Source organism: Ambystoma mexicanum, chromosome 5q (genome assembly GCF_040938575.1).
Source record: "Ambystoma mexicanum isolate Mex_15411 chromosome 5q, UKY_AmexF1_1, whole genome shotgun sequence".
NCBI classification, from domain to species: domain Eukaryota; kingdom Metazoa; phylum Chordata; class Amphibia; order Caudata; family Ambystomatidae; genus Ambystoma; species Ambystoma mexicanum.
In genome coordinates this window covers 997,059,055-997,086,919 of record NC_090933.1, presented here as the reverse complement: position 1 = coordinate 997,086,919, position 27,865 = coordinate 997,059,055, and the positions used below count along the sequence as shown (strand labels likewise).

The 27,865-nt window shown below is 46.6% G+C and overlaps 1 protein-coding gene across 1 annotated transcript in view; it reads right to left on the bottom strand.

The window, feature by feature from the left end:
• Positions 1–24,986, bottom strand: part of KCNV1 (potassium voltage-gated channel modifier subfamily V member 1) — an 86,668-nt gene extending 61,682 nt beyond the window's left edge. Inside the window, exon 1 of the mRNA XM_069621525.1 lies at positions 23,458–24,986. Coding sequence (XP_069477626.1) covers positions 23,458–24,418 — 961 coding nt within the window. The 5' untranslated portion in view covers positions 24,419–24,986. The remainder of the gene's footprint in view (positions 1–23,457) is intronic.
• Positions 24,987–27,865: the final 2,879 nt, after the last annotated feature.

Below are 27,865 nucleotides of genomic sequence, written 5' to 3'. Positions count from 1 at the left end.
AAGTCTGGAGCCGTGAGACACCCCTGTTTATATGGGAGTGCCATTTCCGTCCACTTCTTGCGCACTGCGCAGGATTGCCATAGGAACTACGCGCATAGTGTGTGTAGTTTAGTAAAGTATCCCTTCCCAGGCCATATAGGAACATTACCGAAAGTGTAAAGAAGCTTGGGGAGCAAAATCATTTTAATGAGAGTGAGTCGACCCGCCATGGACAATGGAAGAGAGCGCCACCTTAACATTTTGGCCTCAACCGTCTGTGCTACGGCAGAATAATTGTCGGCGAGTAGAGTGGGTTTAGTCAAGGATATCTGCACACCTAGATATCTCATGCCGTTCGGGGACCAGCAGAGGGGGTACTCGGTGGTGGGTTGGTGGGTAGATTTAGAAAGCGGGAAGATCTCTGACTTTGAATAATTGATCATGAAGCCGGAGTACGTGCCGATGCGTGTGATATCCCTCAGTATGGGATCCATGTGGGTTGTGGGCTCTCTGATGTACAATAGCACATCATCCGCATATAAGGAAATTATTTCGGGGTCATCTTTCAGCCTTATTCCCTTGTGGGCGTGGCGTGCACGCACATAGTCCGCCATTGGCTCTATTGCGAGTGCGAAGAGAATCGGGGAGAAGGGGCAGCCCTGTCGGGTGCCCCTAAAAAGTGTGAAAGGGTCAGATGTCAAAGAATTAGCCCTTACCCGTGCCACAGGGGAGGCATATAGTAATTTGATAAACCCGATCATGTTTGGGCCAACGCCCATTGTCTCCAGCACCAACCACATGTAGTTCCACGAGACCACGTCAAAGGCCTTCTGAGCGTCCAAGGTGACTGCCACAGCCTGGACATCTTGATCTATACGGGACATAACATTGAACAGTCTCCTGATGTTATGGGAGGTGGACCTACCGGGAACGAAGCCTGCCTGATCCTCATGGACTAAGTATGGCATGATAGGCAGAAAGCGGTTCGCTATGATCTTTGCAAAGATTTTGGTGTCGAGGTTCATAAGGGAAAGAGGTCTATAGGACCCGCACTCGTCTTCCGGTTTGCCAGACTTGAGCAAGACCGTGATGACAGCTTCACGCATGGAAGGAGGAAGGATAGAGACACAGAGTGCTTCGTCCCAGACCCCGAGTAGTCTGGGGGCTAATATGGCCACGTGCTCTTGATAGAACTCGGCAGTAAGGCCGCCGGGCCCCGGCGCCTTGCCCTTGGGCAGATTTGAGATGGCCGTCACTATCTCATCAAGTATGATCGGGGAGTCCAGCTGGTCGCGGGTGGCAGAGGATATTTCAGTGGTGGGAATCTGGGCAAGCAACTCACGTATGTGTTGTTGGGTGTGTTCGGCAGGTTGGGAGTACAGGGACCTATAAAACTCGGTGAATACACCCAAGATCTGTTGATCCGCCCATTGTACATTGTCGAAATGATCTTTGATGGAGGTGATCTGGGTTCAGCCAAATTCCCCTCTCACCAACATTGCTAGTGTTTTCCCCGGTCTATCCCCCTTGCCGTATTTCCTAGCGGCCTGTGGCCGGCTGAAGTATTGGATTTCGCTGGTGGCGAGTGCATTAAATGCTTGCAATTCCTTGCTAATTTGGGCAAGTATGGCGGGGTCAGCCCCTGTGGAGCATTGCAGCTCCAGTTGCTTCAATTTGGCTTCGGAGCGACCGAGGGCCGCACGAATTGCTTTTAGTGCACCAGCCTCCCGTGAGATGGACATTCCCCTAATATACACTTTAAAGGCATCCCACCAAACCGCAGCTGAAGTGCCCTGAGGAGAGTTGTGCTCAAAGAAGGATTCAATGTCAGCCAGGATTTCGGCTCTGAACACAATATCCCTGAGAGCCTCGGATTTGAATCGCCAGGTACTGAGTGTTGGGACGGGCATACCTAGTCTCACCGATAGAGTAACTGGAGCGTGGTCTGATAATGTGCGGGGGAGGATCTGGGACCCCTCCACCCTGCCCATGGTTTCACAGGACACGAAGAACAGGTCTATTCTGGACGAACTGTCGTGCACAGATGAATAATAAGTGTACTCCTGGCCCTGAGGGTGTAGTGTCCTCCAGACATCGCGGATATTAAGTGTCCGCATGTGGCCGTGGAGCCTACGTGCAGCACTGGATAGGGTACAAGATGCCGTGCCAGTTCTGTCCAGGACAGTGTCCAGAATGAGGTTCAAATCTCCCCCCCATATAGTCTGGATTCCTACATAGCCCAGCAGTATAGTGATCACCACATCAAAGAACTCAGGAGAGTCGACATTGGGGCAATATGTATTGACAAGTAAGTATTCTTTGTTCACCAGGGTGCAGTGCAGTATAACGTAGGGAACCTCAGGGTCTATGTAGCTCTTATGCAGTATAAATTTAATCGATTTATAAATCATTGTGAGGACGCCCCTGGATTGGGAGGAATAGGAAGTGAAGAATCTAGCGGGGCCCCATGATGGAGCCATGGTGCCCGGAGTATGGGCGTTGGAGTGTGTCTTCTGTAGAAGTAGTACCTTGCAGCTATGCCTACTAGCGAAGGCCATGATCTTACGAGCCTTAGTGTGATTGCTTAATTCGCGGACATTCCAGGACATTATGATGGTGGACATTTCAATGGCAGATACACAATCTCACAATACACATGTCAGTGAACATCCCAGGTCCAGCAGTAGTGTGTGTTCCCAAGGTTGAAGACGGGAGTGCGCACGTGGTTTACCTCCGTGCGTGCCGAGGGACCTCGATTGCCTTTTTTATGTAACACCCCATTCCCACCCTCCACCCTCACCACCAACCCAAAATCAGCAGTGTGAACAAAACCCACCCTCAACAGTGCAGTGCTGGGCTGACCCCAACTTAGCACAGTCTGCCCAGAAGCCCAACTGGGGCTAGCCCACAACAAGGGCGTATCCAAGAACAGTGCAATCGCAGTGGGGTGCGCTATTGCCGTGTAGGAGCACGCTAGGAACCAGCTAGTTCCGTTACAAAACATACAGTGTTAGCGGTCATATTGTGAATGTCCCTGTTTTGCTCAATCGGGTGCAGGGGTCAACACAAGGAGCATAGTGGTTCAGCAGCCTAGCAACCAGGTCTGACAGTGAGATGGTTCAGATGGCAACAAGAGTAAATGCGATCAATTAAGCAAAGCGGAAAGCATTTGCTCCATGGCAAGTGTGTGAGCGAAGCAAAAATTAGACATGCGTAGAAGAGCGTTATACCGGAGTGGATACAGAAGTGCAACCAACCATGGGTACGAGCAAACAGTGGTATGAATTGAACAGTATATGGTCGTAACGAAGAAACAGCACAGACCAAGCATGGAGTTCAGACATTGTTCATAAAGTCATCCTCAGGAGGTTGCAGGGGAACATGCGCCTCAATGAATTTCACCGCTTCAGATGGCACAGTGAAGAAATATAATTTGTTATTGAACGTGAACTTCAAGCGTACAGGGAAAAGTATGGCATAGGGGACATTTCTTTCTCTAAGGAGCTTCTTCACTCCGAGGAACTGGCGGCGCTCTTGTTGAACTCCGGTTGAAAAGTCGGGGAAAATTCTGATCACCTGCGAGTCCATACGTAGCTCGCCCTTTTCCCGTGCGAGGTGGAGAATTAGGTTGCGATCTTTGAAGCTCAAAACCTTCGCAATGATGGGCCTCGGGAAGTCGCCAGGTTTAGGCCGCAGTGAGAGCGCCCTGTGGGCCCTTTCAATGGTGAAGAAGGGCGACATGTCTGGATTACCCAGTAGTTCCTTCAAAAGATTTTCGACTGCCGGTTCAAGTCTGCCCTTCAGCGCATTCTCCGGGACACCAACGATGCGTATATTATTTCTGCGCGAACTAGATTCGAGGTCATCACATTTGGCCCTGACCGCCTTCATGTCCGCGACCAGGGTGGACACAGTGCCCTGGAGCGTGGCTATGTTGTCTTCGTTGGTTCCGATTCTGTTCTCCGCCTCCGTGATTCTCGTTTCCTGCTGGTCCAATTTGGCTCTGAACGATGCTACATTGGCATTAATGTCATCGAGCTTTTCATGAAAGGCTGCAAAGTTTCTAGCCATGGATTCCATGATTGATGTGAGGTCTGTGGTGGGTGCCTCGGCCGAGAGCGTGTCGTTCACCTGATCGCCTGACGTGTGGGCCGAGTCGGACCTCGGGATGGGTTTGGCGAATTTGTCCATGGCCCCGGCTTTGTTAGTATTCCTAGATCTGTTGGACATCGTAGCAAATGATATTAGGGCGCTGAGTGCTCAGAGTGGGGACCAGGGTGAGCGTGTTGAGAAGGCACGCCTCAAGCCCCGCAATCGGGGAAGCACGGGTCAGTAAAGCAGAAGGCCAGACCACAATTGCGCATATGGTACGTGGGTGAAGGCGGCGGGGTCCACAGCATCAGGGAGGTGCGGAGCAGCTGCAATGATTATGCAATCCTGTCACCCTGATGGACAAGGCCAGTATCTGAGCCAGCATCCGAGTAGGTACGGCAAGAAGGACAGGTGGCGAGAGCGTGGGTACTGGTGTGCAGACAAATAGAGCGCGATGCAGTAGAGGCAATGTTCAGTAAGATTGCAGAGCCGAACCAGAGCCGAACCAGAGCAGTTATGGCGAGTTGGCAGGCGGTGTAGCGCCAGGAAGAGGGCAGCCTCTATATCCAATGTCCGGGCGTGGGTCAAAGCCCTCTTGAGGAAGGGCACATGCAGTCCTGTGCAAGGGGCCAGCGGGGGAGCAGTGGGTGATCAACGCCAGGGAGACAAACGGAGGCCCGCCCGGATGCAGGGCAACAGTGGAGGATATAGGCTGGAGACTGAGTCAGCAGTGAACAGTACGGAGAGCGGCTCCAGCTGGGGGTGGCAAATGGCAGTTGGGTGAGGGGATAATGCCGTTTCCGGCGCGCAGCAGCCAAAGCAGCCCCTCACCTGCAGCCCAGTCAGCGAAGGGACAAATCTGCAGTTCTCCGGAAAGCTCACAGTCGAGCAAGGCAGGTCCAGGTATGGGGCTGGAGGCGGCCCCGGCCGCGGCGCCAGTGGCAGGCCAGAGCGGAGCAGTGCAGGGCGCCGTCCAGGCCACAGGCGCCGGGACAGCCCGCCCTGGGCGCACCCGCTGGCAGATCCGTGTGTGGTGCAGCGAGGCGGTCTCGGGGGCAGGCGCAGCTCCTCCGGTGGATGGTTGGGTGGTGCTGTCGAGCGGAGCGGGCACGGAACCCCAGGCGCTCCAGATGGCAGGTCCGGGTATGATACGGGCGGCGGTGCTCAGGGGCAGGCCAGAACAGAGCAATGAAGGGCACAGCCCAGACCGCAAGTGTCAAGCCAGCGGGAGCGCGGCCCGACCCACAGCGTCTCCAGTGCGGGTCATGGGCAGCGCGAGTCCCGCGCCTCACAGGACCCGAGGCCGCGAGCCCGAGGGCCCAGCTGGCGGATTTAGTGGGCGGGTGTTCAGGCGGCAGCAGTGAGACAGCCGGGCTGAGGAAAATGTTGCGGCGGGGGCGTGCGCCACCGCAGCCCCGAGGGTGTCACACATGCCGATCTCCAGCTCCAGGGGTCCGATTCGTGCCCAAATTGCAGCGGCATGTAGCCCCAGTTGTGGAGGGGACAGGGGATCAAGAATCTGGACACAGGGAAGCAGCAGACCGCAGATGTCGTCGGATATGCAGCGGCAATACACAGAGCTAACAAGCTAGGCAGCCATCTTGATGGCTGCTCAACAGCGCCCCCCAGATTGCCTTCTTTAAAGGAGATATTGAAGATGTACAGAGGATAGCCAGCAATAAGATTGGCATGTGTTCTAATTACAGAAGAGGGAGTAGGATCAGCCAGGAATGCTGAGGGTGTTATAGACTTCATGGCTTGCACAAGTTCTAGGTGAAGAGATGTGAATAAAAAAAGGGTGATTGATATGAGTTGCAAATTGAGGATTATGGATGAGTCCTCCTGTTCATCAGTAGTAGAAGTGTCTGTATTTATGGTAAGGATATTGTCCTAAAAGTAGGATTCTAGAGTTCCTGCAATAGCAGGGTGTGATAGAATATATACAAGAATGCAACTAAAAAAAAATAAAAACATGTGAGCTGAACCCTGTGCACAACATCTGAAAAAGACAGATGCAAGGAAATGTCTGGTGTTAGCAGCCCATCTACAACAAGACTATTTGGGCAAAGTAACCGACAAAGCCAAGAAAATACAGCCGTCCAGTCACTTGAAAATGTCCAGCAAACTTTTTATTAAAGGGAGAACAGTCCAACCTGGAATAAGAAACACAGCACATTACGGAAAAGTAAAAAAATTAATTTAAAGCCTCGCTGTGTATGTTTTCCTTTACAGGATTGAGATTCAGCTTTATATGGAGAAACATACAGAGATATTAAAAAGGTAAACCTTTGACAGGATTTTGCTTGCAAATAAAATGTTGCTCTTTTGCAACATTGGAAAAAACAAATTACCTTTAAGTGCATTTGTGACTACCACAGCAGTGTTGGGCCTAGAAGGAAACACATTGCATTCCTTCACTCCCATCCACAGCAACAAAGCAACAAAAGAGGGATGGCTTGCTTCGGAGCAGCAAAGTCTAGGCTTTGAATCTCGACCATAAATACTATGATGCTACTTGTTTGCTTTGTTCTCACAAACAGGCCTGGGCACTAAAAACAAATATTTCCCATTTACAGCATCCATCTGGGCCTAGGCTGAAGACCCTTAAAAATACAATATGATCTGGGAAGTGGCCTGTAGTGAGGTGCGCTGTAATTAATCTGATCTTCCAATCAGCCAGTTTTTGCTAGAAGGATGCAATCCACACCTTCAGATGCCTAGTGTCTTACAAAAAAGACAGACAAATGCTGGACTCACTCAAGAGGGAGGACTGGGCCAATAAATGGTCTGGTGAGCTTTGGACTTCAAACAGTTTTTGATACTGGCTCTCTGGCAACCACATTATCAGGAGTCATAAATGGCCCAGAACTGAGTTTCAAAAGGAATGGATACCACTTGTCTATTACCACCGGGCCAGGAAATTAAGTTATAATAAAGATTTTGTTAAAGTGGATATTTTTGCACAGAAACAATGTGCATCATTGATTTATATATCCTAGCATCCGTGCCGGATAGGACGCTATTCTGAGATGGAAACATTATTTTTGTATAAAAGTATCAGAGGGGAAAATGTAAAATTCTATAACATACCAATCACAGTTTGTGCCAAGATGAGAAGAGCATGATTGCATTCACCTGGGAGTAATGTAATGAACCGAATAGTAACATGATCACATGTGTGGAACTTGATGTTTTAGAAAACTACAATTGTTTAATGTAGAAATCTCCAATATAACATTGCATCAAGTGGGAGGGACACTGCATGCTGAATTACTCCTATTAGACTGCCATCTTCATTAATATGCCCAATGAGTATGAAGGGGATGGTTGAGTGTGATGTCACTTTGGAACATTATCCAATTCTATACACTGACCAATTAGACTAGATAAATTATACCCATCTCTAAAGAGAGGAGTTTCTAATGTATGACAAGTCCAATCCCATAGGTTCTGGAACTCATTTGCTCTCTCACTGACTGGTATGGTTTGGCTGGCAGACTACAAAAGAAGAATTGACAAAAACAGAGAGGAGAATTGAATTGAATGATTTCCTTTTGGAACCATTTTTGGATTGCTAGCAGTATACTGAAAGAGAGGCCTACCGGGAGTTAAAGTCTGGTGCATTCTTCAGTGGAAAAGACGGAAGACAGGCCCAATACAGAATGAGGGAAACCAGGCTGTGGTTGATAGCTGACCCGATCTTGCTGACTGATGCCCACTCAGTCCTTGAGGGGGAGAATTGAACCAGTCCTTAAGAGTATGTCCCCATGGCTGTGGGAAATTGAGAAGAAAGCTTTTCTTTTATATTTAATGTACTGCAATACTGTTTGAGATGCTCACATGTCTATTTGGGTAGAGAAGATGTGTTTATTTTCAATGAATAATAATAAGAGAGATTTAGATAGACAGGGATGCTCTCATTTATTTCATTGTTGTCAAATGAAACGTCATCCTAGATCCACATACATATTTCAACTCATGATGGATGCTCTTAGGGTAAACTAAAGGTGCAGATGGTGATGTGTGTGTTTACAAATGTCCACATTCATGTAAATATAGCATAGAAAAGTGATGCAAGCCGTTTATTGACCATTCTTCATTGTAGTCACCACTGACCTTGGAATTTCATAGATGCATAATGTTTTTATATTTAAAGTGATTTATTTATTTCTATTTTATCAATAAAAAGACTTGCTGTGCAACCCTGCATGTTTCTTGTCCCAATGGGGGAGGGAACCTGAAGGGAAACAATATTGTTGAATTGTGGCTCACAGGTTCATAAAAATAGTTGTATTCAATTAATACAAATTGTTCACCTTTGATTTGGGGTGGGTAGAAAATTCCCCTGAACTACCTGTCACCCAATTAAAACATCCTACAGGGGGCTGCTTCTGGATACAGGTGAGGTGATCAGGTGTTCTGCTGGTTAAATAGGAATTTTTTGTTAAAGGTTTTGGTGTTGAGTTTTTGGGAAAAAACATTTTTGTCTGGTGGAAACGTATTTGTGATATAGAGTATGACTGTTTTTGAAGGGGTCTCAATCTTCTTGATTGTATTTGCTTCACATTTAAATTCCAAAGATCTGTTTCTAGATATGTGTTTTTGACTTCATCCATGAACCAGGGGAAATTGAAGATTTTCATTTTGTGGTCCTTGTTCGAGGCCAAGTGTATCAAAGATATTTGCCATTTGTACCCGGCGGGGGGTGGTGTTGGCCTCCCAGCCAATTAGGAGGTTCGGAACATCATCCTTACCACTCAGGTTAAGACACTGCTCGAAAACCTCCTTTGAGTGGGAGGCCACCATATTTTCTCACCAGGAATCAGGTAAGTGTACTCCCCATTCCCTGCGCCCATTTCCCCCACTCCCACCCCACTTTTCCACATATTTAGGCCTCCCCTCCCCACTTACCTGCTGCAGCGTTGTCCCTTTCTGGAACCGGCATCTCCACTGCACGATTAGATGCCATGAAAGGGAGAAGGGACTACAAGTAGTCCCTTCTCCCTTTCCCTTCTCCCTTTGATTTTAGAAAAGTGGACGGAGGAGAGGAAAAGGCAGATAGTGGGCAATGTTATTAAAGGATAGTATATAGGCTACAATGCAAGTAAACTATTTTATGAGCAAATCTTGTATTTCAGTGGCAGAAAGTCATTCTCATCAGTTACTTTGAAGGGGTTGTAAGTTTCTGACACAGATACAAATGCATTGTACGTCAGTAACACCCCTCTTCCTGTTACTCTGCTTTATCGGAAGAAGCGAGTAGTTGGAGGGAAAAAAGAAATAGGCTCTTGTGAGAGATTGTTAAGCCACATTTCAGTTACGTCCAGAAGTGCAAGATCATATAAGATGATAAGTTTAACATTTGTAATAAATGACCGAGCACCAGCTTTGAGCACACTTGATGCCTGCTCGTCACTTGGACCAATAGGGCTCGCAGCACCCAAACCCGGTTCAAACTCCATCTAATGCAGCTTGAACTCTAAACTTGGATTCATGTTCATTAAAGTGTCCCTGCCCATGGGGCCCCAAAGAATGAACGGTAATTAAAAGATATATTTTTACAGCACCATGATTGGAAATTCTTGCCTGTTTTTCCTCCCTGTTAAGTATCCAGGGTGCTGCATCATTACATTCTGCATGTCTTTGTCTTATTTTTACAAGGGCAGTGTTTTTATAGTATTTTGAAAGTTTAGTGTACAATTAATTTGTGTTATAAAAATATATATTTTTATAGAAACTTGATTGGATATTCTTTTATATTGGAACTGTGTACTATTGATGTTTGGGTTGCTACAGTTTCTCATTCACACCCCTACAGAAAGTATAGCCTTCCTTCAGCCCAGGTTACCACAAAAGGCCAAGAAGGTATATGTGTTAGCTTTTTTAACTTTATGATTGGAATGACTATTGGTTTATAGAAGTGTGGTGGCTGAGAAAGCAGTTTAGCCACTACTCATCCTTATACTGCCAAGTAGAAGTCATTTCATCACACTGGTGACAGCTGAATAGGATTTCACAGAGACTGTGCTTACAGCATAATCTTCTAAAATAAATGTTTGTGCAGTTAACAGCTGAACACTGACAGGCATTTTTGCTACAATGACCTGGACATCATCGCTGCAGCAAGATTAAAAGCAAGCCATCTGTCTGAGCTATGTCAGAAGAGGGCACTCCCTCAATGCAAAATGATTAAGAAAGCCAAACGGTTAAAGATTCCCACAGTTTTTGTGGAAGCCCGGAAGGGGGGAGAGTCCCAGGGGGCCAGCAGTGATGTTGTCCTGTGTTAGGGAGATTTCTCACACAAGTGCTAAAATCCCTCTACCTTAGAGCCCTCCAGCTCTTTTGCTATATTTTGGGGCTTTGAACTTTTCATTTTCAGTATGTTTTACTTTTGTGCTCTTTGGTTATGGAGTTTTTAAAGCAACTCCAGTGGCATCATCTTTTTCTATGTGTCACACAGCACCTTCAGTGCAGTGGCATAGACGTGTCTTTCAGACTCCCCAAGGTGAAAATACCTTCCCTGAGACTGACTACTGTCTCCCAGGGAATGTAAAGTTAAATTGACTTTACTAGTCTCTTTGAAGTTACTGACCCGGCACACCCTATCTTACTACAGAGTGCTGGAGGGGTTGCTTAGCTTCCCCTGAGTCAGAACACTCACGAAACAGTAAAATGTTACCTTTTCCTATTTTAAATGGCTGGTGGCAATGGTTTAGATCAACTCGCGACCGCTGACAACGGTAGCTGAAAATCAGGGGCAGCCATGTTTTTCAATATGGCACCCCAGACCTATCTGTAAAAACAGACTTCGTCATCTCTTTTTGCCATTTCTTTTAGGAAAAGTCCTTCTTGTGTGTAACTCTGCGTACCAAACCAGGTTTGGTCCCTTTGTTCGTGCCCTTAGGCGGGCTTCTGTGCTGAAGCCCTCCTCTGTTGCCAGAGTGTCTGGGGTGGACAGGATGTGAGGGAGGTGCCCAAAACTCCCTGTGCTTAGTCTCCTAGGAGACCGCAATGCACTCTGATGTTATTGGCTGGCTGACTGTCCGTCAAGGAATGCTGGCCTCCCTGCTGGCTGAGTGACAGCCAGGCTGAATGAATGGGGGGAAAACTGTTTAAAAGCAGGTCTCTGGGACTTAGAAAGCAGAGTCGACCACTGGAACGAAAGAACCGAAGATGAGCTGAAAGAAGAGGGCTGCTGCAACTCCTGGACGACTGTTGAAGCCCTGCCCGAATTGCCTGAAACTCCAACGACAGAGAAGCCCTTCAAGGTTAACTTCTCAGCCACAGTGCGTGGATCGTATGTTCAGAGCTGGCCTACACTGTAAAACTGAACAAATATGCCTCCTCCATGACTAGTAGTCTGGTTTCTGCCCCAGGTGCAGTACCAAGACTGCCACCATTCAAGTGGTGGATGATGCATTGTAGTTCATTGACAAGGGTGACTCATGCTTCCTAGTCCTCTTAGAGCCCTCAGCTACATTCAACTCTGTCGCCCATCAGGGCTCCTCAAGTACCATCCCAAAAACGTTACATTCATACCCATTCAGCAGAAACCAAGCCGTACAGATGTGAATGTTCAGATCTTTGTTATTGTTATTGTTATTTTGCATTTATATAGCGCCTTATATACCATTGGTATGGTCTGAAGGTGCTGGTAGGTTGAACGCCCTTGGGAACCGAAGTTCGGGTCAGTATAGAGAGTGAAGAGAGTCAAAAGGTGCGTGTGCGCACCAGGTATGTGTGCAGCTGGTGCGGAGATCATGTGGTAGCTGCTTCTTAGCGGTAGGTGTGGTGGTTGAGAGGTCAGGAGAATGTGTTCGCTCTGGCAGAATTTATCCAGCTCGAGTGTGGCTGCGTTAGGCCTGGCTGGGGGTGTTAAACCAGCAGTGTTTACTTAGAGTGATGGGGAGTGAGCGGGAGATGTTGATATGAGAACAGTTATACCGAATGGTGTCATAGTATCCCTGTGTTCTATTTGAGTGGTGGTGTAAAGAAGAGAGTAGGCGTGGGGTGTGGTATGATGTACGTTCTTTCAAATGTTCCCGCATACCAATGCATATTATGTACGTCACGAAATTTATGCGATCAGGTCCGTTCTATGCATTTTATTCATTTCAGGCGTTCAAGATTGTCCTACACACTCCTGCCTGCTCGACACACTCGCGCATTCTAGTTCACCTTGCGTGCTCTAGTCTATCCCTCATTTTCCAGTGTGCTTCACGCATGCTCTCATGTATTCCACACTCATGCACTCCCGCCCTCCCCGTGCATGCACTCCAGTCTACCCCGCGCATGTACTCCTGTCTGCCTATGCACTCATCCGCTCTGTATACTCTTCCGCTCTGTATACTCATCCGTTGTGTTCGCTCATCTGCTCTGTACGCTCATCCGATCTACACACTCATCCGGTCCGCACTCTCATCCGGTCCACATACTCATCCGGTCTACACACTCATCCGGTCCACACACTCAACCGCTCAACATACACTCATCCGCTCCACACACGAATCCGCTCCCCACAGGCATCCACTCACACAGGCATCCGCTCCACACACTTGTATGCTCCACACCTTCGTCTGCTCTACACCCCCTTCCGCACTACATATTCTCGTCTGCTCTACATACATTCATCCGCTACATACAGTCGTCCGCTCAACATACGCTCTAAACAAACCCCAGTCACAGGTGGGGTCCCCCAAGGTATCATTCTCTCCCCAATAATTTTTAATCTCTAAATTGAACTTTTGGGAATTTTACAAAAAGCTCCCAACATAGTAATTTATCTGTAAACTGACAACACCTAGCTGTACCTCATGTCCGAAGTCCCCTAGGATAGCACCTGCCTCGTTCAGTGTCTACCCACATTCCAAACCTGGATGTCGAATGCCTACCTTCAGCTTAACCCCACCGGGATTGAATTTGTCCTCATTGGTACCCCTGCCAAACAACAGCACTTCCAAAAGTGGCTTGATGATTTGCAACTCAAGGGATTCCCTGCAGCAGTTGGACTCAGCCAAATGCCTTTGCTTCATTATCAACAGCAGCCACTCCTTGGCAAATGGCCAAGAAAGCCCAAATGGTCGAGCTACAAAACTCCACACTCTGCAAATCAAACCCTTCATCCCCCGTACATCTGACACACTGTGGTTAAGCTATCATGATCTCCCAAAGTAAAGGGGGAAACACCCTCTTTAGTGGGCTCCCAGACAAGCATCTGCCTCCCATGAAGCCGGTCCATCACACTGCAGGCCCCCCCATGCTTCATTACAGGCACTGGAAAATTCAACCATATCTCTCCCTCACTGCGTGGGCTTCACTGGCTCCCCCTCCTTGCGAGGGTCCTATTCAAAACTTCTTGTATCATCTATAAAGCAGTCTTCAATGGCACGCTAACATAACTGTCATCTAAATTAGACATCTCTCGAGGATCTCCTGCCTCATGTAGCAAATCTATCAAACGTTTGGAATCAAAGTTAGCCCGCAAATAGAAGAACAGCCAACTGTTTATCTTTTGCTTTGCTCTGACACACAGAAGCTTTATCCCCCAGAGTTGGAATGCTGCCACCATCCTAAACTTGCAGAAAAAAACTAAAAATGGGGCTCTTCCATCAATACTGCCTGAATCACTTAATCCACATGTTTCCACCCTTGTACCAACAGTGCCGTACTACTGTCCAGAAATCCCATAGCCAGCACTGGTTTCCACATGCTGTAATGCATTCCACTGTTCTCAAGATAGGGTTGCACTATAAAAAATAAAAGACATTAAATAAAATATAGTGTGACATATTTTGGAGGGCATCTTCCTGGTGACATGGTTGGGCAATTGCCCTTTGTAATTTTCATAACAAGAGCATCTGTAGGACAGAGGCCGTGATACAAATTAACTATACCTTTCCCCAACTATTTTCAGGCTCCAAATTTTGTTCTGGGTTCAGACCAGTATTTAAAAAGCCCCCCCCCTTACAACACAGATCAAGCGTAAAAATGCCATCTGTGAGAAGAGGCTTTTCTGCAATGGGCTAAGCTATCTTGTGCCAGATCTGAAAAACTGGCTATTTTCTCACGTTTTGCTCGTTAATGTTTGGACCAAGCAGTGAAAAGAAAATTTAGCACATTTATTTCTCTTAAAGCATATATGGCTATAACTTAGTTTTCTGATAATAGCGCAAGCTTTTCCTTTGTCAATATATTGCATTATATGGAAGTGCACCTGGCATCTAGAGTATAGGATGTTATGGCAAGCCAATCAGGTATGATAGAACATTAGTAATACCAATGAGTTTTAACAAGAGGCTGTATTAATTGCAATAAAACCTGACTGATGAGCTGGTGAACTCATGTAGTTGACTTGTGTTTAAGATCTGTTGTGTTGTCACACTTTCAATTACATAAACTGACTTGTGTCAGGTGGATTTTGGCCTGGAAGTCTTTCCTGATTAGCATCTTACTTTCTGTGACCAGTACCATTCCATACTGTTGAGGTCCTAGGTGCCAACAGACCTCTGTATAATAATGAAATATCCTAAGGCCAGTGGTGTGCTAAAGGAAGATAACTTGTGAAACTGCTACACAATTTCCCTGAGTGCTCATTGTTAGGTAAGAATTGGTGCAGTCACACTGTGTGAGACTACACAACACTTATCTGCTAGATATTAGGTAATCCACCTTTTGGTGTACATCTGTACTACACAAGTTGGTAGTGTGACTGAGCAGCCAGGTGTATCTCAAGAGGGGTAATTGTGAGCTGTAGATCTGTGCAAATGAAATCCGTTAATACAAGTAGCCAAGTGACACACTCAAGGTTTCATTTATAAATAGTTATTTATTTATATAATGTCAGTTTTACATAAGCTTTCTTTAAAAATGCGATTTGTTGTAACAATTCAAATACTGTTTAAAATTACTTTTCAGAGTCAAATAAAGCCAGTGGATAATATTTGGATATACTTCATACACTACTCCTACACCCTGAGGTGATTTCAAACACAAGGATAGTATTTGCATTTATATATCACACCAATACACTTTTGTAGACTCTGAGGTGCAGAAAGGAAAGGATTAGGGAGGCAAAAGACTAGAAAGCCTTTCCTAGCACTACCAGTATACAACAAGCTACCACCTATGAGGGACAAACAGTATCAAAGTCAGTGGATTAAGAAGAGTGCATTTGGGCAACCAGGACAGCCAACGTAATTTAACACAGTCTATGGATCTGATGCACTTCTTGGAAAAAAGTCTTGTACAAAGTTAGAGAGTTCAGAAAAATCACGTGTAGGGTCACAAGCTGTTAAGCCTGTGAGAAGAGAGTTGAAATCAACTCAAAAAAGGTAGGCCAAGGCAATTCCCCAGTGTGGAAAGCGCGGCTAAAGGCAATAAGGTATGTACCCCAAGCCTAAAGAGTACCTCTGGTTAGAAGAAGAGTGGTAAAGCTGGATTCTGTCTTGCTACAGCATTGCCGACCCTGGTTCCTGAGCCTCAGCCATGGGGACAAGAGGGAGGATGTCTGGAGCGCTCCTGCAGCAGTACTCAGAAGGTCATCGGCAGCTAAGAAATTTTTTTTGGTTCAGCGGCACGTTACGGTTTCAGCGCTTAGCAAACAGCACTGATGCGGATCTTGGACACCAGTTGGATTTCCATCACTCCTTTGGTCCTGCACTCTGGTGAGGGGACCACGGATCTGGAGGTCCTGCTTCTGAAGGGTTCTTAGGAGACTACTGGAGCTTCTAGCCACATCCGTTCCACGGCAGGCATTGAACTCAACTACGGTCACTCGGCCCCTGAGATTGGGATTTCGCAGCAACGAAGAAGCACAGCAAGTTGGGGATGGTGGTGAAGTGGAGTTTGTCTCAGGGTTAGTTGGTCTCACTAACCCAAGGTTAAGTCATTCCATCCAGAGCTCCTCTAAGTGAAAAGGGAAATCAGCACAGCAGCAGGGCTTCACTTGGAAATGCAAAGGTCCAGGAGGTTGCAGCAAGCTTAGTTCATGGTTTCTTCATCGGGTGTTACTCCCAGTCGTGGACTCTGCCTGTAGTACCAAAGCCCTCACCTTTTAAGCAGGGTTCTCCCATTCATGCGCAACCTAGGCTGTCAATCACACAGCAGGGTGGATGTCCTGAAGGGACAGCCAGCCAGCCAATTGTTGGGTGAAAAATAGCCTGTGAGGGTGAGAAATAAAGAGGTCAGAGTGATTTGTAAATGCCCATTGAAATGTAAGGCCAGCACAGAAATGGTGGTGTCAGACATGAGGCCTATTGGACCAAAAACAGGCCTAAAATCTAAAAGAAAGAAAGTGGGTTTGAATCAAAAGTGCAAAGACATGCACAATGCATTTCAGGAAGGAAAAGAAAGAGACATGTGGCTGATAATGCCATTTTACTCCATCCATGGTGAGCTGCACTTTTACTAAAAAAGAGACAGCAGTGCGTAAATTATCTTCAATCTAATACCAGATTGTGCTCCAGCCATCTAAAGTGAAATCAAGCTCCTTGCATTTACAAGAAATAAAATAATTTCCTTTTTGTTTTTCCCTCATCAAAATGACAGTATGCAGAGAAACATGCTTGCTAGACTTTCAAAGTTTGAGCATGGTTTTCTCATACAACTGCCCTATACGTATGGACAATCCAGAAGCGATACTCATGTATTTTGATACTGTGAAATTAAAGAAACATAATACATATGGACAAGGTCCAGGTGCCTTATAAGATGTCATGTATAATTGCACTGTGTGTGAGTTTAAAAGGCCATTGCTTGCAGGGTATATGAGCCGGTCATTTCTCCAAATATGAAACTTAACCTCCAAGACCTTTCCTCTGTTATCCTGGGGAGAGGGGAATGGGTGTCAACCATCAATCAAGGTCAACACTTAACAATATAGAATGAAATACATTGCTTAGATATAAACTACGGTAAGGACTGATAAGGCCATGCCTGTTCTTGTAGCAGAAGTGACCTTGAGGTCACAATTCCCATATAATGTCTATTAGAGTTGCTATCAGGGCCTCACAGGCCTGGAAGGGGGAGGTGAAAATAAACATGAGCCAGCCTCTGCTTGGTCACATGCTAAGGGTAATGCAACTTAAGAGAATAAAGGAAAGTCACAACCATCGATTTTTTTGTGATAAACATAACTAAAGTTATTAATGAAAATTTTATTTGGGCCGCCCCTTGATTCCGAGAGATTTGAAAGTTGGTGTGAGGGTGAAGGAAATAAGTAACATGAGAACTATGAAGTGGCATTTTTTCCACTGATACATCTCCTGAGTAAATGAAGAAAAACTGTATCTCTGCATAGGAAGGGTGTGCCAACATCAGATTAACATCATCTGATTTGCCTTTAAATGTAGTTCTTAAAAATATATTCATGCTGTAAAGATTTAAAAAATTAGAGTGCTTGCCGTGTTGATTAGATTATTTTTAGTTTTAAACATGCCGAGTCCACTGTCAGTTTGGGATGATGAAGCTTTCTCCTCCCACACATGTCCGAAATCACAACCCTGATCTCCTTGTCCTATTAGCACACAGGTGGCAGGTGGTTAGAGAAAACCAACCAATCCCTTTTGTGGGAATCATGACAAATTTGTGATATCATTTGCCCTATAAGTAAACCAGTTTGCATTAGAACTGGGCTTTTTCACTGATTCCGGGAGGTAACCTGCTGCTGAACTCTTGCAAGAAACATCCCAGCAGAGAGGCCTAAATCTTGCATTGGAGACAGGAACCAGTAGCCTATAGACAGGAATTATCCCCAAAGCCATAGATTGTGTAGGCCTTGCATTTTTCAAGTACTGTTTTAGTTATATCCCCATAGAAAAATATCCTGTTTTTCTGCGTAGATACTTAGTGTATTTAATTAAAGTAAATCAATTAATTTCCCTCTAGAAATCACAATATGAATTGTATTGGTATTTGAAACAAACAAGATCATCCCAGTTTGTTTTGAGCTGGTATAGACAAAGATTTGACAAAAGAATGAATCCCCAAACCCTATTTTCACGCGAGTGTCCAGGGTGCAAAACAAAATTCTCCATTGAGCCCCTTCATTTTAAATCAGAAGTTTGAAGCCTGGTAGTGCCTTTGCATGTGCAGGGTGCAAAACAAAATTGCCCCTTTGTTCCTATTGCACTCTGACCAAAACCACAAAGCCATGCCTGTTCCTTTAGGTGTGGCAAAACGAATTTTCCCATTGCTTTTTCTGTCCCTCATATTGCATCTGTGGCAAGACATAGAACAAACGATTTCCCCCCTTGAATCCCTTTTTCCATAGAGTGCATTTTATTAGAATCCTAAAACAATGTTCCCATTGTGTTCCCACTCTCTGCCACTGGCCTTCAATTCAGAGGGGTCAAATCTTATTGATGTTTGGAGGGTGGGGGTTTCTGGGAGAAACGTATTATAACCAAATCAGCAATCACTGTTTGTGTTGAATTGTTCTTTTTCTGTATTGGTCAGTGTTTTAAAAATACATTGCGACTGCATATCTCAGCATTATCTGTGTGTGTGTGTCTTTACGGAAGTCATTTTTGTTCTTGTGTTGCCACAGCACTGGTGGCTGATGTTAGTCTGTTTATCAAATCTGGTTTAAATAAATTAATAAATATCTATATTCTTAATACATACCGGCCTGGTTCCTAGTCCATTGTGGCATCGGGTATTTGTTGGGGTTGGATGCGAGACGGGTTGGAAGCCTTACCAAACTGAACCGAATAAAAATCATAGTGATTATTGTGCACCACATTCATTGGGGGGAAAGGAACTCCCTGAGTTGAGTGTGACTGTGTAATAAACAGCGAAAAAACCAGGACTTGTTGCATTCAGGCATTCCAACAGACAAAGGACAGGGGAGTTTCGGGACCCTGCCTCACATCCTATCATTACAGACACACTGGAGCCCTGAAGCCCACCAAAGGCAAGACAAAGGGCTCAATCCTGTTTCAACGCACAGAGGAAAACCCAAGACAGACCTCACAAATGGAAATTGGCGAAAAAAGAAGACAGGGGCCCATTTAATAAAATTGTCACCCATGGGTTCTGTACTGCAGCTGAGTGTTCAGCCTGCGGCAGAAAAGCACAATGGTAAAAAAAAGTAAACCACTGCGACCAGCCATTTAAAGTGATGGGGGTAACAAAAAATGTTACATGAGAATCTAGGATAAGGGCTACTAAGTAACCCCACAGCACTCCACATAAGACAGTGTGTGTTGGACTCACAAAGAGAAAAGGTAAGTGAAGTCAATTTCACTTTACTGTTCTTGGCAACTGTAGTTTACCCAAGTAAAGGTATCCAAACTTTAAGAGAAATCTGAAGGATTTCTCAGTGACACTGCACTGAATGTGCTGTGTGTCAGCATAAAAAAGCAGATGCCTATGGAGTATGTCAGTCTGCAAAAATAGTGAAAACACAAAATCCAAATCAGGTAAAAACACATGAGGTGGTGAGAAAAGGGTCTAACTCACTCCAGGGTTAGAATAATTAAAAAGTCCTAAGTCAAGCAAAAGAGCTGTGGTCTCTAAGGTTGAATGGAATTAGCACAGACATTAAAATTCTTCCTAACACTCATTACATGTTCAGGTTGTATGTCACTGTTCCTAGGAGGTGCCCATTTCACCTCCCAGCTTCTGGTGTGTCTGTACACTTTGCACAACCTAATTACACATGTGACCACTCGATGAATATCATTGATTAAGTCACTCGCTCATCTGACCAGAATCCAACCCATGTGTAAGAACTCGCACCAATTTATTTAACGGTATAGCATATGGAGAACGAGTGATTGGCAATAAACACATTCATGCGGAACCCACGGGAGGGTAGCTCCCGGGCAATGTGCTTGCCTTGGAAGCAAGACGACACGGAACAGCATAGGTTCGATCCCCGCGTCCGCGCTTAGAAACCTCTGGGTATTAAGCGCGTTATAAATAACCTATCATATCATTATCGTATCACCTTTGCCTGTTCGTACCAATTTGAAAAAAAGTGCAGAGAGTACCCCTTATAGAGAGATGGGTTTCTGTCACAGGACTTTTTGTGATTTAGGTTTACCTTACAATATATGTCATGCATGTATTATGATCAGATGAGGGAACTACCCTACCTCATGTCCAAAAACGGTGTATTTGTAATTGATCCCTTTTACCTGCACAAACACCATGAAAGGGAAAGGGTTAAAAAGTCAGGCACATGTATACGTACTGCCTTCCTTACTCAGAAGAAGTATGATCTGCAATAATGGTGGATGGGATGAAGCTTCATTCTTAACAAGTAACAGCCAAGGTGGAAGAGTCAACTTTCACATGTGAAATGTTTAAGAGCTGTACATCGCCATCTCGGACCTCAGAAAACTGCACTAGGCAAACTCCCTGCTTATAAAAGCGTCAACATGTAAGGGCGTTTTCACACCAATCCAACTCGATTGTGTATGCTTGCATAATGCGCACCCACTTATGGAAAGCAGCAGTAGGGTTGCCCGAGACCTGATGCTGCCCCCCTGAGCCCTTAGTCTGAAGGTTCGTGGGGAACCAAGCAGCAATGCATAAAATCGTCTGCAGGAAATAAGTTAACTGCGTCCTATATTTCCCGGTTCACAGCTATACAATGACACGTTTCCAACACAATCTTAATAAAGCAAGCAATTAGAAAAAAAAAACACAAAAAATATGCTTCATAATCAATAAAGTTGACAAATCACAACAACATACTCGCTCCAAAACCAAAAATCCCGATCCTTGTGGCATCCAATCCACACCCTTCAATAATTCAGTTCAAGTTGCAATCCTCCACAATACACACAACTTTCCTCCAAAAGATCATAAAAAAGATGGTACAAGGCTCACAGTTCCCCAGTCCTATATATATATATAATGCAGCTGAGTGGTAAAAGGTGAAACACAAGTAGCCCCCCCCCCCCACACCCTCGCTCAGTGTAGCCATGGTTACTGTGCACAACATCTACCTCGGATCGTGGACAGACTCTAATGCAACACAGGTGTTGATGCCTATCCATGTATGTGTCCAGTGCGGTTATGAGACGTTTACATTTGCAGCATGTGTGTGTTGGTTAAGTGGCACGTGTTGTCAGGAGGTGTGCAGACGGAGGGGCTATGACAAGCAATGACCAATCACTGACTGGTATGGTTTGCCTGACAGAGTGACAAAAGAAGAATTGACAACCACAGAGAGGAGAATTGAATTGATTGATTTCCTTTTGGAACCATTTTTGGATTACTAGCCGTCTACTGTAAGAGAGACCTACGGGGAGTTAAAGTCCCATGCCTTCTTCAGTGGAAAAGACATGCCCAATACAGAATGAGGGAAACCAGGCTGTGGTTGGAAGCTGACTATCCTAATCACAGAGGAACACAAGCACGGGATGGCACACGCGCTGGCATGTGCAGAACTGCACGAGGCCCGCTTTCAGAAAGTACATTTCGGAAATCACGTTCCTTCAGTGCACTTTAATAGGGAGACTTGGCATATCGGGTAAGTTGCTGATTTTAAAACCTGGCTTCCTCGGTGACAACATTGTGTGATCATGGGCATATTACTATGGTGGCAATTTACAAAGAAATTACCAGTTACCATCATGAATGCAGGGGGACCCTGGCCCCCGAGGTTCAAATTACTAGAAGGGGAGCTGTTTCCAACTGCGGGGACTCAAACACACGATGTCCTTTATCCCTGGAGGCCGCTGCGCCCAGGTAATGCATGTTTTTGCTGACTTATAATTGGACCACTGTAATGCACTCTATGCCGCCTTTGGGAGAGGGTATTTCGCGTTAGTTACGAATTGCTCAGAATGCATTACTCAGACTAATAGCTGGACTCAGAAGTATAGATCACGTGGGCGTACTTAAAAAGGCACTGCACTGGATCACCACACAGGTCAGTATAAAATGTAATTGTGACTGTATGATGCACATGTGGGTATCTAAAAAGGCCCCGTCTATTCAGTTTTAAATAAATAAAGACATCTTACGTGCCCAGTTGCGCTCCTTTCCCTCCCTCTGCCACCCTCCATTGGCCAAGATCTGGCCACAGTGCCAGCGGGTTTTGAGTTCAGGAATCACCTCTGGAATAACTTTTACCTGAATTAAGACTTGGCAACAAGATCCCCTCCTTTAGAAAAAGATCACTAACACACGTCCTCTTCTAAAGTCCAATTGTCCCAGAATGCAGGATGATGCTTAAGTATGCGATGTTCGGCGCCTTGAAAGGTGTGTGTGTGAGGGTGGGGGGGTATGGAGGGCTGTGGGGTGTGTGGGGGGTTAGCTCAGCAGAAGGGCACAAATCGTGTGTCTTTCATCACTCACTAATTCCTAGTAACATTATGTTACTCCTAGAGAGAAGGTGTGTGATACACAAGAAAGTTAAGAGTAGCTGCTCTGACGTCCTGTTTTCTTTGTAAATTAGGTGAACTCAGACCTACTACCAGTAACTTTGTGACGCTCTCCCTGTGATTTGACCACTTAAGTCTTAATTGTCAGCACTTGGAAGATGATTCAAACCCAATAGTAGTCTCTGTCCAAATACCTATTGGATGTCGCACAACAGTGAGCTGCAGTGCTGCTGATGAGACTGGTTACCGGGCATCGATAGGCGGGGAATGGCCTCGAGTTATGTACCAAATACTGACATGGCGTTACTCCCTGAAATGAGAACACTGCCTGTAATGAGTTGTCTTTGGAGGACCGGAGATGCCATGCGCGTGAGCTAGTGTAATAGCGGGCATGGGCAGTGGGGATGTGCGCCCCGCCCCCCACCCTGTTATGGGCATTCGTTAAGCTCTGTCCCCAAAGTGGGACACAGCGGGTTGGGCAAAACGGGTTAAGAAGTGTGCTGACTGAGCCTGTCCAAGAAGTGCGTGAGCACCGTGAGATTCTGCTTCTTTGCTGTCCACTACCCCACAGAATGCGACTCTATCCTTACCGTATCCCTGGACGGCAATATATAAACCTATGGCAGCAGGTGCACCAATTGCAGTGCAGGGTACTGTTGTGATCTTGTTCAAATACTACGTGATCTTAATTCGCATGTCATATACAATAAAAGAAGTTTTAACCAAACTACATTGACTTGCAAAGAAAGCAACCCAGTTACAAAAACGCGCTGGCTCCTGCATGACCGATTCTATGCTGTATAATAACCAAAGCTGACCACTCTATGCGCAGCTGATGTGACCGGCCTCATGTCCCCCATGATTGGGAGGGACAATTCAGCAGCTGCGTTGGTACCCAGGGAACTCTGAAGATTTCCTGGTGGGCCTCGTGTGTGTGGTAAACTATTGAATATCCACATTTTCTCATAGGAAATGCTGCTGAGAATGTGTGCACTTTGAGGATTACTTCCAGGGCCCGCTTTGGTTCCCAGCTCACCCCCTTCGGTACCTGTTGAGTGGCGGCCCAGCTTGAGCATCCTGAGGGCGCGCATGAGCCGCAGGATCTGCACGATCTTGCCCACGTTCTCCAGCTCACTGCTCCCGCCGTAGGCCAGCTCCACGACCAGCGTGATGTAGAAGGGCAGGATGGAGAGCACGTCGATGAGATTGACCACGGAGCGCAGGAAGCGGAGCTTGTCCCGCACACACAGGAGCCGCAACAGGAACTCGGCCGTGAACCAGGCCATGCACACGTACTCCAGGAGGCTGGAGAGGGGCGCATCCACGGAGCCCAACTCCAGGGAGATGAGGGCCATGTTGGCAATGGAGAGCAAAACAAACCCCATAGAAAGCGCGCCAAAGGCACGGGCGGCGGCGGACGAGCCTGGCTTCTCCATGATGTCCCAGAGCCTCTGGCGGGCGGCGGCGCAGAGCGCCCCAGAGAAGTCCTCATCCCGGGAGTCCTCCTCCTGGGCAGCGGGACCCAGGTCCAGGGCCTCGCTCAACTCCTTGCGCCTGAAGTACTTGTCTCGGCAGCAGCCGTCCAGGCAAAGCTCGCCCAGTCCCCAGTATTCAATCTCCTGCAGGAAGGAGGCGGCGCACAGCTGCTCCATCAGGTGCAGCCTGCCCGTGCGGTAGTAGTGCACAATGTACTCGAACATCTGCGCGCTGCGGTCAAAGAAGAACTCGCCCTCTCCCGGGCTGGCATCGTCGCAGAGCTCCGCCGCCTCCGGGCCGCGGCCCGCCGCCGCCAGCAGCCGCCCGAGGCGAGTCTCCGGGTGCCCGGCCAGGCTCTGCTGGGACAGCACGAACCGCCGCCCGCCCACGTTGACGAGCAGGGAGTCCGGCGGGAGGTCTTGACGGGACCGCGGGGGCTGCTCGCTGCAGAAGACGCTGGAGTCCAGGGAGTAGAGGGAGCAGGTCTCCACCTGCTCCTCCCTCGTCCCCACGGGGCGACGGGGGACACTCATCCCGCGTGCATGGCCTGTCCTTTGGGGGTCTTAGCCTTCAGAGGGGGTTTCCCGTCCACGGTGAGCGAACTCGCTGGTGCCAGAAAGGAATGCAGAGAAAAGGAGGAGCGCGGCGGTGTTGAAAGGAAAGCGAGCGCTCGATGCTCCAACTTCTGTAACAGAGGAAAGAACTCGGGCTCCAGGCGTTTTCACGGGAGCAAATAACCAGTGGCGATACGTGCCGTGCAGTCAACCCATCAATGCCCAAGACTTATCCGCCAAGAGCGTGTTTAGTTGTGTCTGACAGGGTACACACGACCCAGCACTGTTTCTTCACCCGTGAGCTACACCTGCGCGAAGTGAGAAGTCTGTGGAGCGGCCACAGCCCAGCACTGAAGACTGCACGCAAAGCCTCACGCTGCCCAGCTCCCAGCATCCGAATGAGAGCGGAGCTGATAGCGCAGGGCTCTTATCACACCTCTAGCGTGCATCCCTGCTGCCTGCAGGCCAACTCACAGCCCTCCCTCCCACCTCTCGCCACCCGCCTATTACTGAGCAGGACACCTGTAATAGAGCTGCCATCTTCCCACGAGAGCACATCGTTCACAGGCGCCCGCTGCCCTCAGCAGCCCGACCGGGGATGACTTCTGATCTCCCTCGCCTGTTAATTGAAATCACCCCGCAGTGCCCTCGGTGGGACGGGCATGCTCGCAACCTCCAGCCCCACCCCCTTGTACATCCTAGTGCCGTGCATTTATGAGCTGGGTTGTTTCCACGCGGTGAATCCGCATGTGGTCCAACACACACTCCAATGCAGAAACAACGGAAATAAAACAATATGCTAAATAGAGGCTCCGTTTGATACGTGCAGTTGGAAACTGTGCTCTTTGTGGTTAAAGGTTTAGGACTCACGGTGCTGATAATATCAGTCAGTAGTGTCAAATAGGGAGTTTACAGGGAATGTTAAATCTGAAGCATACTGGGAGGGTCGGTTTTATTGTCAATATCAAACTGGACGTTTACTGGAAAAAACAAAATGTGAAGATTAACTTCACTGGAAATGCCAAAAAGGAGTTACTGGGAATGCCAAACTTACTGGGAACGTCAAACTGAGAGAAGGTACAGCTGGCAGCTTACTTGAAATGTCAAATTTTCTGGTAATGTCAAATTGGGAGCTTACTGGAATAGCTACTTCACTGCAACAGGTAATCTTACTGGGCATGTCAGGTTTACTGGAAACATCAGAATTAGACATTCCTGGGAGTGCCATACTGGGAGGTTATTGGGAGCGTGAAACTGAGAGCTTACTCAGAATGAAAACAAATTCTACTTTTATTGATCGCAGGTGCTTCATTTCTTTGCTCAGTGTTTGGGAAAATGTCTAAATGTGATGGCTAACAATCCTGTTCAATGAATGCAGTTGTGTGTTATTGGGCATGAATGATGTGTTGACTACCTCCATTCTGAGGCAGAGGTTATTCGAGGACATCTCACTCCCCGTGATATTTGGAGCTGATTGTGATTTTGTTTGTATTTCAACAAACTGGAATGTTGTAAACTGAGAACTTATTGGCAATGCAGTAACCAGCGCATACTGTACGAGTCAAACCATGAGCCTATGTTATTAAATGTCGAACTTGAAGATAACTGAGAATCTCAAATAAGGGTGGAGCCGGAACCAAAAGTGGCCCTGGGAAAGTTTTCAAAGTGGCCCCATATTGCAAGTTCTGAATGAATGTCTTGATCAAGCCGAACCCCGCTATGGTTTGGGGGTGGCGGGGGAGCTCATCCCAGGAACATTTTGAAAAATGAGTCCAAATACTGAATTTAAAAGCTCATTTGTACTTGTGTAGATATTAAAAAAGTATTTAACATAACAAAATAGCAAAAAAAACGGACATACAAATGTTGTTAAGAATGATGAATAACACCCTGAAAGCATTTTAACAGATTATGTTTGAAAGGGATGTGGGGGATGAGAAGAGATGGAAAGAAGTCACATGACTGGGTGAGTGGTGGCAGTAACCCTGCGTACCGACACAAAAAAGGCACATGGTGTAGAGGGCATTCTCCAGAGTGACCCGCAGGCCAATCCTCCACTTTTTACATGTGTTCAACTTCTGGCAACCTTCCAGGGGGTGTAATGTTGTGGTTTCTCATCATGTTCACTGTAATGTGTGCCCAGATGTCCTGCATTTCCATGCATTTGTGATAAATAGAATCTACAGATTCAATAAACTGTTGTCTTATATGACCCTGGTGCTAGTTTCAAGAAGGGAACGATTATTTTGATATCCCTGCCCACCCCTCATGGCCACCAATAATACACTGCTCATTTTAGCTACACTGTTTCCTCCTTGAAAGCAATGGAACCATCTCAGCTGCCTGCACAGGGCACCAGGAGGCTGAATTACATCTCTGCAGGCATGGCAGACATAAGGTAAGCTCTGTTGAGCTGTGGAGCAATTGTTTCATTATTTTGTAAATCACAGCGAACAGTGCTGCTTTTTTGCATCATCTGCACTGACTGGGCCCACTTTTCAGCAGGAATGCCTCCACCCCTCCACGTTTGATGGCTCATTGTACTTTTTTGCACTACCTGGCAACGAGGTGCTTTGCTGTGTGCACCTTGCAACATGGTCTCCTTCTTCTACGAGCACTGAAGTGCTGAAATGCCTATCCTGCCACCCCATGATTGGTCCCCCAGTCCTCATCAAGGCCACTAGGGTGCCGGTAGATGATAGCAAGCCCCTGAACAAAGGACCATGGCAAAGACCCCTATCTGTGCCTGACTGGGCATGCTAGGGCTCTGAAGTTCCCCTGTCCCCCATCAAGCCATAATGCTAGGCAGCACAGACCTGATCATCACACTCCGTTCATCCCTCATCTGAGTGATGACCGGACTTCCATTGTCTACCTTTCCTCTAACAGTTGCTTTCTCTTGCCTCTCCTCCGACTGTTCGTCTCATCATACTCTGTTTGCCTCATTCCTAATTATTTGTTAGATGTGGTATCTTCTTTCCTGCACCACCTCCTGCATTTGACTGTGTTGTGCGCGCATTATCAAAAAATCGGATTTAGCTGTGTTTTAGTCCACCTGTGAACCTCCTGCATTTCACTGTGTTGTGTCCCCATTTTTAAAAATCGGATTTAGGTAAGTTTTATGTCATGGTTTTAAAGGCAGTGTACACTTCAGACAAGGACTCATTCCACTGGTGAGGGATGTGGTGCACAGTAAAAACGGTTTTAAATTTATTAACCTGATTCTATTTTGAGAAGGCAGCCAACCCGTCTCACACGCCCCTTATCAAACACCACGTGTCGCAATGGACCATGAACCAGGCCGGTGTGTAATTATGAAATATTTATTTATTTTAAAAATTCAAATGAAATCAAACAGATTCAATATAGGGCAGCTATCACCAGTGTGGTGATAATTACACAGCAAAATGATAGGATACCCTAAAT